Source organism: Centruroides sculpturatus, unplaced genomic scaffold, assembly GCF_000671375.1.
Source record: "Centruroides sculpturatus isolate CEXI.00-Female unplaced genomic scaffold, Cexi_2.0 scaffold13, whole genome shotgun sequence".
NCBI lineage: Eukaryota > Metazoa > Arthropoda > Arachnida > Scorpiones > Buthidae > Centruroides > Centruroides sculpturatus.
The window spans coordinates 1594933-1608978 of record NW_019384405.1 but is presented as its reverse complement, the minus strand read 5'-3'; the positions used below and the strand labels follow the sequence as shown (position 1 = coordinate 1608978).

Genomic DNA, 14046 nt, shown 5'->3' with positions numbered 1-14046 from the left:
ATGGATAGCGCCAGTACTTCATCCAGAGAGACATTTATCGTCGGTGGAAAGTATCAATCCATACGTAAGATAGGAAGTGGTTCATTCGGAGAAGTTTATCTTGGCATCGACATCACAAATGGAGAACGGGTTGCTATAAAACTGGAGTCAAGAAAGGCAAAGACACCACTACTACTATACGAAGGCACAGTATATGAAAGTTTTCAAGGTGTTATCGGTATACCTCGTATACTATGGTATGGACAAGAAAGTGATTTTAATGCTATAGTCATGGATCTTCTTGGGCCAAGTTTAGAAAAACTTTTTACATTTTGTTTGCGACGTTTTACTATGAAAACTGTCTTAATGCTAGCTGATCAGATGATTGAACGAATTGAATATGTTCACAATAAGAATTTCATTCATCGAGACATTAAACCAGAAAATTTTCTTATGGGACTTGGAAGACATCGCAATATGCTTTATCTCATAGACTTTGGTTTAGCAAAACCATATATTCTCAGAAGACGACATATACCTTATCGTGAGGATAAAAATTTGACTGGTACTGCATGTTATGTTAGCATTAATACCCATTTGGGTATTGAACAAAGTCGTAGGGACGATATGGAGTCGATAGGATACGTGTTAATGTATTTTAATCGTGGAAGTCTACCGTGGCGAAACGTGGCAGCAGCAACTAAAAAACAAAAATATGAAAAAATAAGTGAAAAAAAAATGTCCATATCAGCAGATGTTCTTTGTGAGGGATTTCCAGCCGAATTTGCAGCGTACTTGAATTACTGTCGAAATCTCCGCTTTGATGAAACACCAAATTATACGTATCTGAGGCAATTATTTAGCAATTTACTACGCACACTTAATTACCAATACGACTGCGTATTTGATTGGAAGAAGCTTAAGCAAAAACAGAAGACCGACCAGTCGAAAGTAGAAAATTAATGTTTTTTTTTGTGACTCGGACTGATGAGTTCCGTTTTATTTTTATGTAAAAACAGTTTTGTTAATGGAGATGTAACAACATTATAAGAAATTCTGTGACTGGTAATGCATTTTCAATGTTTTTTAATGTTCCGATAGCAGATACAATGTTATTTCTGTATCTTATTTGTACCGTTTAATGTGTTAATCGTTTATATATACCTTTTAAACTGTAAGTGTTCAAATTAAATTAAACTTCGAACATCTAATAAATTTTAACTTCTGTACTGTTTAATAATTACACAGGAATATGAATTTTTCATTCCAGTATATTTTACAGAGGTTACAGTATTTGTTAATGTTTATTATTGAAAGTAGCCAACATATAGTTTATATAATTTTCTCAGTCGTTGCTATAAACTCATGGAAAAAGGAAACACAAATTTTTAAAAGGTGTAGTCACTTGAGCAATGTTTGCAGGGATCCGGAAGAAAAAGTCTGGTCATTAATTAGTGTAAAAAATAAATAAATAAATACTGTACATTTAATGCCACATCACAGAAGTTTTAATCTATTGTGTCTCTATAAAATTAATAGACTATAAAAATACCCAAACAAAAAAAGAAAAAAAAATTAAGGCCGGAAAACTAAACGGTCAAGGCAACAACCTACCACTTTGGATAACCCGGGTTCAAATCCAAACAGATCGAATATATATATATATATATATAAATTAATTGATGTTCAGAATTAAATCGTTTAAACGAACGAATTAAAAAAAATAAAAGAAAATTTTACATATTAGATTTATCAAAAAGTTTAAAAGTTATAAAAAATAATTAATAACGAATTAAAAAGATTATATACGCGACATAGAATTAAGTGAGGTCCTGTCTTTTCGTAGATGGATTTCCGAAGCGACGGGTAGTAGGGGGTAGATGATAGTCCAGAAAATCGTTATTTATATGCGCACGTTTATTTTTAATGCGAATTTTTATAGAAATAAGTTAAAAGAACTGTTCTAGACGAAGCGGCTTTAATTACTTATTCGTATTTTCTATAAATTGAAGAAATTANATATTGCTACCTGAAAAATGTTGACTAATGTAATGAATGATTTTTGCACATCTTTCCAATTTTTAACATGACCCAATGAAAATGTTCAATATGATTGTAATGTACCGTCCATTCTTCTAAATAATCTAAGCAATTACTGTAGAATTTTTTGACGTGATTTACGAAATCTGCGCGATTTATTACACCTTGTTCTTCTAACTGACTTATACTATTACGGATGATTAATGAAAGAAAATTATTTTCTAACCGCTTTTGACACTAAAATTTTAAATTTCGTTTTGCTGCTACGATTACCGAAATTTTGTAATCTTCAATAAATTATACAGCATTTTGAAAAACAGTTGCTTGATTGTGTACAAACCAGGGCTGTGTACTTTGCCAGGCAATGATATTCAATACAAAATTTAAAATTCTAATTTTTATTTCTGTTTCCGAATTAAAAAATCTAATAACGGTTGGAAATATTCTTCTATCCTTATGATTAGATGCGACAGAATATATGGAAATAAAATTTGCTTTTTCTAGATTTTTTTTAAAATTTGACAATGTGTATGAGCAAATCACATTACACACAATTGCCTCGGATTTTGTTCTAGCACAGGCAAATTTTTTGTTGAATAATATTTTGATAACTTGTGATAAACAATCCATTGACCCGAAGCTATGATTGTGATTAATGAAGAAAGCCATTGATAAACTCAAAAAATTTTAAACCGAAACATTTTCTGGAACGATATCAGAGGTACAAATTTGAATTTGTTCCACGTTCTAAATAAAATAAAATGCAGTAGCTACAAAGAAAAATTCAAAAATCGCACGTTGGACACGTCAATTAATAAAATTGGAAAATGTTTCGAAATTTAATTACGTCAATATTTGTGTATTTAATTGATTTTAAGATAATAGAGAGCGAACGGTATTTTATGTTTTAAATTAATTCTTATAGAAACTTTTATACATTAAAATAATAAATAATTCTATAATTTTCCCTCGGCATATTTACTGACACAAAGTGATTGCTATCCAAGACATATTCAATTACTACCTGAGGTACCGGCTTCGCTCAGGGAGTTGATATGAGAATGCGTGGTAGTTAAAATAACAAAATAAACTTTAAAATATAAGAGAGAAAAGAATTTATTGAAAACATATTCTATTTACAATTCTTGTTTATAAACAACATTTTGTTCAAAAACTTATACAAATAGGCGAAGGCACATATCCCGCTGACCAGACGACCAACTTCATTGAACTTAACAGTAATTTTTGCAACGTAGCCACAGCTGAAAACGAACTCATCGACCAAATTTATCCACACCATATAACTCCCTTGATCGTACCGGGACTTGTTTCTGAGTTTTAGCGGCACGCACATTGTACACTTGCCTTTATAATTTATTTTGATTAGAAGTAAAGATTATTCTACAATTCAGTTGAAATACGTTGCGAATCGCTTATTCTTTTCTATGAAAATTTTGTTAAATTAAGAAGGTAACAAAACATTTTCTCGAACAGATGAACGCTTTAGAAGATTTGAATTTATTTCATAAAACGTTCGAAATATTTTAAATACTGCAAAGAAAGTAAATTAGTTTCGATTCCGAGTTTTAAATACCAATTAAAACAACTAAAGTCTAGAACAGTGTTTTTCAACCTGTGGGTCGCGACCCCCAGGAGGGTCGCAAAGCCTTATACGAGGGTCGCGGGTAAAAAAAAGTCGTGTTTGTAGGTCCTACACTACAATAAAAAAACCTACAATTTCAATGAGAAGGTTGTGCCTTTTTATTTTACAGTACAATTGGTTTTTCGATCGATATTTAGATCTCAACAGAAAGAAAATTAAATACGTAGTTTTTAAAATCATTGATAAAGTTTTAATATGGCCCTGGGGGGTCGCCAGAATATTTTAATTTGTAAAGGGGTCGCATATTTAAGAAAGTTAAAGAACACTGGTCTAGAAATATACGAAATGACGTACGTAGTGTTTATACGAATAATTTTATTTTAACACCAACTAATGCGATGATATACTCTGAATTTTTTTTGCAGTTGGCAACATTTACTGAAAGTAAGTTTAAACAGGATTACCTAGAATATTAGGCTGAAGAACTCACGTTCTTAGAAGCTTATAAGTTGGATAAATCGGGTGGGGATAAGTGTTCTGTACTCAAGGTAATTGGCTCTGTGTCACGTGAATTTTACGTCACTGTCTCCCCAGAAGCATTTAATTTTATTATTCGTATACACTAATACCCCGAACTTACGCGGTTATCGCTCGTTCCCACCTATCGCGTAAGTCGGGGTATAATTTCGCATATAAATAGTAGTGATGTAACGAATATTCGGTTACTATTCGCTATTCGGCCAAATACGGAATACCTAAAAACAGGAGTAAGAAATAACAAAAACACAGTAAATTAATCAATTTGGTATTTAGATTTAATGTTATCGGGTTAGTGTTGTTTGTTTATATTTATTTATAACTTATTGTTTTTTTATTTATTTTGTGCATGTTATATTAGTCATTTGTTTTTACAATTTATAATTACAAAGATCAGCACATGTACACACCTATTCGTTCGAGAATCGTCGCACATCTGAGGGTGTGACCCTGCCTATCCTATTTTTAATAGTGTCTTTGCTCTTCCCTTTCTATCCTCCTCCCCTTTTTTTATCCGTCTTTGCTCTTCCGTTTCGCTTTCCTCTATCGCTCTAGTCCGCGTACGCCTATGCATACATCATAATACGCGCTCACGATACTTTCGATTCGTCACTTTTCCGTCGTAGATTTCCCATTTTACAATTACGTGACTCATAGCTTGGTGATAACAGAGAAAAGAGACAGATAGTACGTCGGTATAAGTCACAGTTATGATTTCACAGATTCGAGACAACTTGGTAGCTCGAACGGCCCCAGGCCCATGCACGCTAAGTGACTTTCATTACAAACATTTAGCTTTCCGAAGTCTATGACAACAATTGTTTGGCATTGACGGCCGCGAATTTCGCGCCAATAAGCTGCCTCGACTTGTTCGATTATGTTATCAACTCTATTTCATATTTATTTTCACATTTTCGCAGTCCTTCTCTGTTCTTTTTTCGTTATTTACACGTGTAGGTCATTTCATTGTTATCCACATTTGATATCATCGTTTATCACATACTGTCATGACACTCTTGTCTGTCCGCTACAACTGTCAATAATTAATGCGATTGGCGAAGCGTAGCGACAGCGGACCAATAGAGAGCAGGGTCCTTGCCGTAATGCGGTTTTCGCGCCAATTATCGTAGTGCGTTAATCAAGCCAAATAATTTGGCCGAATATGCGGCCGAATATACTATTCGTTGCAACACTAATAAATACATACAAAAAATTTTAATTGGGGCCAGAAACTAAAGAAAGCAATAATTTAGAAAAAATGTTTAATAAAACCTTAGATAATACATATGTACTGTACAGTATAACAAATTACAGTAGAGCCTCNCTTGGAACAAGTTTAGAAAAACTTTTTACAATACGTTCACGACGTTTTACTATGAAAACTGTTTTAATGCTAGCTGATCAGATGATTGAACGAATTGAATATGTTCACAATAAGAATTTCATTCACCGAGACATTAAACCAGAGAATTTTCTTATTGGACTTGGAAGACATCGCAATATGCTTTATCTCATAGACTTTGGTGTAGCAAAAAAATATATTCGCAAAGGACAGCATATACCTTATCGTGAGGATAAAGGTATGACTGGTACTGTCAGTTATGTTAGCATTAATACCCATTTGGGTATTGAACAAAGTCGTAGGGATGATATGGAGTCGATAGGATATGTGTTAATGTATTTTAATCGTGGAAGTCTACCGTGGCTAGGTTTGAAAGCAGCAACCAAAAAACAAAAATATGAAAAAATAAGTGAAAAAAAAATGTCGATACCAGCAGATGTTCTTTGTGAGGGATTTCCGGCCGAATTTGCAGCGTACTTGAATTACTGTCGAAATCTCCGCTTTGATGAAACACCAAATTATACGTACCTGAGGCAATTATTTAGCAATTTAATACGCACACTTAATTACGAATACGACTGCGTATTCGATTGGAATAAGCCTAAGCAAAAACAGAAGGCCGACCAGTCGGAAGTAGAAAATTGATGTTTTTTTGGTGACTCATACTGAATGGGCTTCGTTTTATTTTTATGTAAAAACAGTTCTGTCAATGGAGATGTAACAACATTATAAAAAATTCTGTGATTGGTGATGCATTTTTAATTGTTTTTTAATGTTCCGATAGCAGATACAATGTTATTTTTATATCTTAACTGTAACGTTTAATGTGTTAATCGTTTGTACATATCTTTTAAACTGTAAATGTTCAAATTAAACTTCCAAAATGTAATAACTTTTGTAAACTGTTTAAGAATTACACAGAAATATGAATTTTTCATTCCAGTATATTTTTACAGAGGTTATAGTATTTGTTAATGTTTATTATTGAAAGTAGCCAACATATATTTTATAGAATTTTCACAGTCATTCCTATAATCTCATGGAAAAAGAAAACAGAAAATTTTTAAAAGGTCTACTGCAGTGGTGGCAAACTTATGACCCACGGGTCAGACACTAACCCAAGAAGACTTTTTAAATGACCGACTCGCTGATTTTTATAAACATACTAGCTGCATGGACCCGCATTGCTAGGTTTTTATTTGTTCGTACATTTGTATGTAATATAGTTTTTTTTATATATAAAAGAATGTTTTTTTAAGTAATCTAGAATCTAGCTGCAAGGACCCGCTTTGCTGGGTTTTTATTTAAGGGCAAAAAGTAACGATAGTGAAGATTAATATAATTACATTATAGCCAATCTTACCCGTTTTCACAGAATGCAAGAATTAAATCCCCCATTTCCAGACTAATTAGAGACCTGGTCCCGATTCTATTTCTGAACATCTCCTGTTCACGTCCAGTCAAACGAACTACAGTAGAGCGTCGATTATCTGAAAGTCAATCAACCGAAAGAATTTTAGTTGGCAAATTTAAATTTGCGCCAGTGCTGTGGCGCTGCAATCTTTGGCTATGTCTTGGGCTACTCAGATATTTTACGTTTTTGATACTAAATTAACTTCTGAAGTATAATTTTTTATTGTTTTTATATTTTTCAATGTATTTATTTTGTTTGTACAAAATAAAAAAATTAATTTTTAACGATACAATAGTCTTCGTTAGGCTTGACATCCACGAAAATTAAACGCGAAGCGACATGCAACGGAGAAAAATTTTAACATCGGTAACGTTAAACTATTTTTTTGACATAATCGGTTATCCGAACAACCCCAGTCGCCAATTGATTTAGAGTATCGACGCTCTACTGTATTTCAACGTTTCTGGAACGTTTACAATCGTTTTATAATCGAACCAATATTCGAAATTTAATTCGAATATTGTTCGAATTTGAATTCGAACAAATACAAACATTTTTAAAATCGAAATAGAAAACCACTTTCAATTTCTTTTAATCACTTTCAGCCCCATATCTCCCGCACTCTTCTAGCTATCGTGACGCAACCACCATAGTGCACGAATAGAGACTTGGGGCTACTACCACATACAAACACCATTCATGTGCCATGTGTAGTTTTGGCTGAAAAGAGAAATATAGGGACACACACTTCCATTTTTATATATACAGTAGAACCTCGATTATCCGGATTAATTGGAAATGAAAATAGTTCGAATAAGGAAAAATTCGGATAATCGAAACAAATACTTTAATTTGTCTTTTTATGATAATATAACACGTTTTTTTTCGATGACATATCGATAATATTAATAATACTGTATTTAAATCGTGATCCAATTTTCAAGAAACAAACGAACATTTGTTTCTTGAAAATCAGACCTTGCTACTGACAAGTGCTAACAGACTACCTATTCTTTAAAAGGCCGTCTGGTGGCGCAAGAGGATGGATTTTATAAAATAAAAAGAAGTTGAAACTGCATTTTTATGAATGAAAATTTGACAAACTATTTATCGTTTTATAACGAGTAAAATTTTTTCGTCGCGTTCGCGGCTTTTAAGTAATGTATTACCTTCGAGGCGCGAGGCCCTTCGGACCGCGAGGCACAGGCGGTCGCCCACGTTGCCCATACGCCGCCTTTGGCCATAGAAATGATGTAATTTGAATATAAATTATTTATAAATATGTATGTCAAGTTATATTTTTATTACGGCGCAAAATATATTTAAGAATTTACGACCACTGTGCCGGGTGAGACGTTGTTGAAAGAAAAAAGTTGATTCCATCACGTACATAAACAGTATCGTAATACGCCGAGTGCAAATCAGCAAATTGGTAAAATTTTTGTTTATTTTGAACAATCCGGATAATAGAGGTTCTATTGTATATATATATATATAGATATAGATATAGATTAGCGAGGTTGAGGCCGAAGTTTTAAAACGTGAAAACGTGTACGTCGGACATTCAGCGCCACTTTCCTGTAAGCCTACAAGTTTGACAATGGTGTTCGGAACGTCGAGCATGATACCACTGACTTTTTTTTTTAATTTTAATTACTTATTATTTATTTATTATTTAATAGTTCACAAATCACAATCCTGTATACTGTTTAAACAGTATATATACAAACGTACACGTATATATACATTTAATGGGAATCATAATTTTCCCTAATGGGGATCAGTTTTTCCCCGCACCACTTTTGCATAACGGGGCTTAGATACAATGTTCTTTACAGTGATTTATACTTTAAATACAATTATACAAAACATAAAAAAAATAAAAAATAAATAAATAAAATAAATAAATAAATAAAATAAAAAAACCACTGAGCAACTTGCTCAGGAAAATTAATTACAATTTAATCCGAGCTACTTTGCTCTGTATGATCTTCTTAAAAAAGGTAACGAGCTGCCTATACGTATGTTTGTTCCTGATTAGTTGGTACACACCAGGGCCAGCGTAACCCTTCTTCCAATACAACCATTTCAAGATACTGTAATGTCTTTCAAATGTCCATTACAAGAAATCTTAAATAAAATGGTCCAAAGTCTCTATCTCCTCTCCACATACACATTCATTTTGTTCATCCAAATGAAACCTGCTCCTATATTCTCCAAGGCCATCGTGTCCCGAAAGACAAATCATAAGTTCACGCTCTCTCCCAAAACACTTAAGATGGGAGAGTCTTTCATCAATATTTGAGAGTAAGGCGAAGGTTTTCCTTCCTTTTATACTATTTCTCCAAATCTGTTGCTATTTTTCTATAATTTTACTTTTTAATGCCTCCTTTCCCCAGGACTGTGGAATTGTGTTAAACACTTTTTCATTACCAGTGGCTGATTCTTTGGCCAGAAAATCGGCCCGTTCATTCCCATATATAACGACATGTGCTCTGACCCATTTAAAATAAAACTTCTCTATTAGACCGTGTTCTCTGAATACTAAAGACCTGCTGATGTTTACATTTACGGTTAGTAAGGGCCTGAAGAGCACTGCGACTATCTGTATTAATACAGACACCATCTTTCCGTTCATGTTTTATACACCATTCAACAGCTTTGTGTATGGCCAATAACTCAGCTTGAAAATTGGAGCAATATGCTTCAAATGTAACTTTGTCACGATGAATTTCTTCATTATGTTCATAAACTACGAAAGCGGGCCCAGTGCCTGAATCAGACCTAGAGCCGTCCGTATATATATCAGTCTTAATTAGATCATAAGCCAGCAGCCTTACCCCTACACTTTCAGCTGAGTGAGGTAGTTCCTTTACTAAGATATCTCGTTCATAATTATTTAAATCAATTGGAATATCGATCCCGTTATCCTCTTTGCCTTTCTTTAGCCAATACCTCTGAGCTCTTTTGTCTATTATTAATTCAAGAGGCGCTTTTCCCGCCAATACCATAAGAGCCTCTGTAGATGTAGTCTTAAAACACCTTGTAAGCTTGAAAAGAGCATTCCTTTGAGCCTGCCTAAGGCACCTCATCTGATTTATATTTTTGACCTTATCACTCCACACCTAAGCTGCATAAGTTATTATTGGTATAAACATACCATCGTATATAGCAGGGGTGGCCAACCTGCGGCTCGCGAGCCACATGCGGCTCTTTGAAGAATTATTTGCGGCTCTCGATAAATGTACTCGAGTTTCCTTTTCATTTTTGTGTTGTTATATTTTTAAAAATTATTATCGTTCCTTATGTGTTTCAAAATGTCTTTTAAATTACTAACAACAAATATGAAAGACTAAGTCAACGTTGTAACAAATTTCATTTCCGTCCGAGTTAAGAATGATATGACTCATGAAAACCTGCGCGAACGAACATAAACAGTGGCGAAATCGTCCGTTATCGATCGACTCCAGACCGACTTTGAATTTGTAAACTGTAAATGCAATGGACAGTTCACATTGTGCTCTGGAGGAAACAATTTGTATCACTCTTGCTACGAATAGGTATAATTTGTAATCTGGAATTTTTTGCATACCTTTTTAATACGTACAGTATTTAATTGCGGCTCGCGAAAAATTTCAAATTTTGAAAAATGGCTCGGACTATCAAGGAGCTTGGCCACCCTGGGTATATAGATTCCATTGCTTCTGACTTGAGCCCCCAGGTCCCATAAGCAACCTGGGCCAACTTATTAAAAATTATATTACATTTTTTCTTTAACTGCTTTACATGCATATTCCAGCTCAACCTGTTATCAATAATTACACTCAGGTATTTCATGTTGTTCTCCACCTCAATCTTCTCATTCCTCATTCTTATAATTGACGGCCTCTTCTGCAAAGCCGAGGTAAAGTCCTTTGCGAATATCATGATTTTTGTCTTTTGTGGATTAAATACGAACTTGGCCTCTTTACCCCACTGATCTACATCTTTCAGTAGGCTTCCACGCTCCATCTCTATGTTTCTACGAGAATGCCCAGAGCAAATTATTTCATCGGCATATGCAGGGCCGTGCTGTGCTATGATGCAGAGATGCGGCCGCATCTGGCGGCACCGTGACGGGGCGGCATAAAAAAACATTTAAGGTCGAACGGTCAAGGTACAACCTACCCATTGGGTAACCCGGGTTCAAATCCGGACGGATTTAAATAATCTTCAAAAAAAATTCGCAGTGTGATCCGTTCGGATATGTTGGCTCCCCGTCTTTCAGCACCCTATCCCTTTATTGTGGGCTTGGCCAAACTTATAATGGGCTTGCTATAAGAGACCGTCTTAGTACCTGCAGGATGAGAAAAAAGGCCGGGAGGTTAAAAAAATTGACTAATTTATAGGAATTTTTAAAAATAGCAGTAAGTCATTTTTAATACTGTATTTTCTAAAAAAATTAAAAAAAACGGATTTTTTCTAAAATTTTTCATCAAATAACACTAGTAGCTTGGGGCGCCCCGTAGTGGGCGTTATAGCAGCAGCGGTGTCATTCCGTGGTATAAATAATAAATTCATATTACAAATAAAAATAATATACTGAATTTCTCATGGCGTACCCTACTAAAACGCAGTCAAAAACGCAAAAAATCGAATCTAAAATAGTACAGTAGAAGCCAAGTTTTTCAGTGTAATCATTAACCCTCTCTCTCTCTCTCTCTCGTGGGGGGAATTTTAAAAAATCCCTTCTTAATGTGAATTTTCATGGCATACCCTACTAAAATGCAGTCAAAAACGCAAAAAAAATCGCGTTTATTGTTATTTTAATGTTGTTATGCGAAAAACTGAATTTATTGTTAATTTAAATAACAGCTAGGGGCGCCCCTAGTGGCAATTCTATGCATACAGTTACAGATATACGCTGCCACTGACGTCATAACGAACATACATCATTATCCAATTTAAATAAAATTTTACTGTTTACCGAAATAATTTTAAAAAAAAGCATTACCCGAATTATTTTAACTTACTTGCGTATATTAAATAAATTTATATCGAACGTATTAAATAATATAGCTTACATATCAATTAAATAATGTTCAAAAAATTAAATCGTTTAGACGAACGAATTAAAAAAGAATTTTAAAAAAGAAATAAAATTTTACATATCAGATTTATCAAAAATTTTAAAAGTTTTAAACAATAATTAACGAATTAAAAAGATTATATACGCGACATAAAATTAAGTGCGGTCCTGTCTTTTCGTAGATGGATTTCCGAAGCGATGGGTAGTAGGGGGTAGATGATAGTCCAGAAAATCGTTATTTATATGCGCACGTTTATTTTTAATGCGAACTTTTATAGAAATAAGTTAAAAGAACTGTTCTAGACGAAGCGGCTTTAATTACTTATTCGTATTTTCTATAAATTGAAGAAATTATTCGAGAAAGTCGGACAGGTAAGGCCTAAGGCCGGCATTTCGTGTTATATCTGTCAATCTTTGTTTATTTACAAGCGACTAGAGCCTGAGATCCTGCCGCGCTCCTATTGGTCACATTCATTATGCAGACACACATGTGTTTACTAGTAGTTTCATATTTACAAATTATAAGTTTCACATTCATATTTATTTTTTCATGTTTTAAAAATTATAAAATTAATATTTATAAATATGAAAATGAAAAAAATTATATAAATAAAAAACGTGATGTTATAAAAAATTATTATAGAAAAACCATGATTTTATATATTTAAGAATGTTTCTAATGTGCTTAATGTGAATTTAATAGGAAAAATAATGATTTTTGATGATTTCATGAATTTGAAAGGTTTTAATGTGTGTTACAATCCTTACAAACATGGCTTACATGTAAAATTTGTAGTATCAATTGTTACTGACTTGTGAGACACAAAACATATGCCAAGAATCACACTGCACGCATTGTATCCACGAGACTGTGTCTGTTTCTTGTTGGTCATCAGATTTGTTTCACGTACTACAGTGTTGTCGTAATTCTGTTAGTTACCTTCGAATTCTTTTTATTTCAGTTGAGGAAATGTGTAAACATCTTTGTTTTTGCCTGGTTTTTCGGCCCTATTGTATTTGATGCTGAAATTTTTCATTAGAGGTTATTTTATTTTTAATGTATTACCGTCATTTTTTCTAATTGGTTTTCTTGAAACACTGGCAGAATCTGAGATAATTCATCTGTTAACTTATTCCAAAATTATGCTCTCATTGCAGTTTTGAATTTCTTTAAGTAAATTTTGTGTTGTAGCAAAAACCTTTTATTTAATGTCTGTTTCATGAACTAATCTGGCTTCCAAAACTTGTTTGAAAATTTCTTTTTGCATTTCTGTTTTGGTACTTGAAGTTTGCATTGCATCATCATTCAGCTGTAATCTCTCACTTCCAATTTCAGTTGTTGACTGTCCGCATTTCAAGTGATACTATTACTTTGTCATTACTTCCTTCAAAGTTATAGTCACCACTATTTTCTCCAGTACTTATTTCCATTGTATTCAATTTTCAAGTAATGTATACGTTTACAAATTGTTTTTACATACAACAAATCACTACAAGACCAGCTAAAATCATGTATACAAACTTTGCATAAACCATATCTTAGTTGACAGTCTAATCTTGGACAGGTCTTTCTAACAATTACGTAATTACATAATTCTTTTTAGTAAACTTCCAACATTCATTTTCATTGACAAAGGACGTTACAACAACACTTGTAATATAGATTAGTAGGCTGTCTTGCGACTTAGCCGTTTGAGAAAGGAAAGAAGGAGGGGTGCAGAGGGAGGGGGATGAAAGTTAAAGGAAAGTGGGAAAGAAGAAAGTAAGGGGGGTATCACATGATTGTCAAGCACCGGGAACATAAAATTGAATAAAGCTGAATACAATGCGTACAATAAAGGTGGCTGTATGCCAGTGCTCGTTGCACTTTACAAGGTGATGGATGGTTACATAAATACAGGGTAGGGTGTAGAAGCACATTATGCATAAGAATGTGGTTACAAAACAGAATGGGCATAGTGCCCTGAATAATAAGAGAGCATTAACATTAATAAAAACAGTAAGCTATACATTAAAGAGGTATACATTGAGAAGGGCATATTAGTCAATGACATAATATGCTA

The 14046-nt window shown here is 33.6% G+C and overlaps 1 protein-coding gene and 1 pseudogene across 1 annotated transcript; both read left to right on the top strand.

Moving 5' to 3' along the window:
* LOC111618800 lies at nt 1-942 on the top strand (annotated as a pseudogene).
* A 3025-nt stretch (nt 943-3967) lies between these two features.
* On the top strand, nt 3968-9054 carry LOC111618799 (casein kinase I-like). Its single transcript, XM_023360369.1, has 3 exons — nt 3968-3972; nt 5459-6113; nt 8962-9054. Exons 1-3 carry the CDS (start codon nt 3968-3970, stop codon nt 9052-9054), a joined length of 753 nt encoding a protein of 250 aa, XP_023216137.1.
* The last annotated feature ends 4992 nt before the right edge of the window (nt 9055-14046 follow it).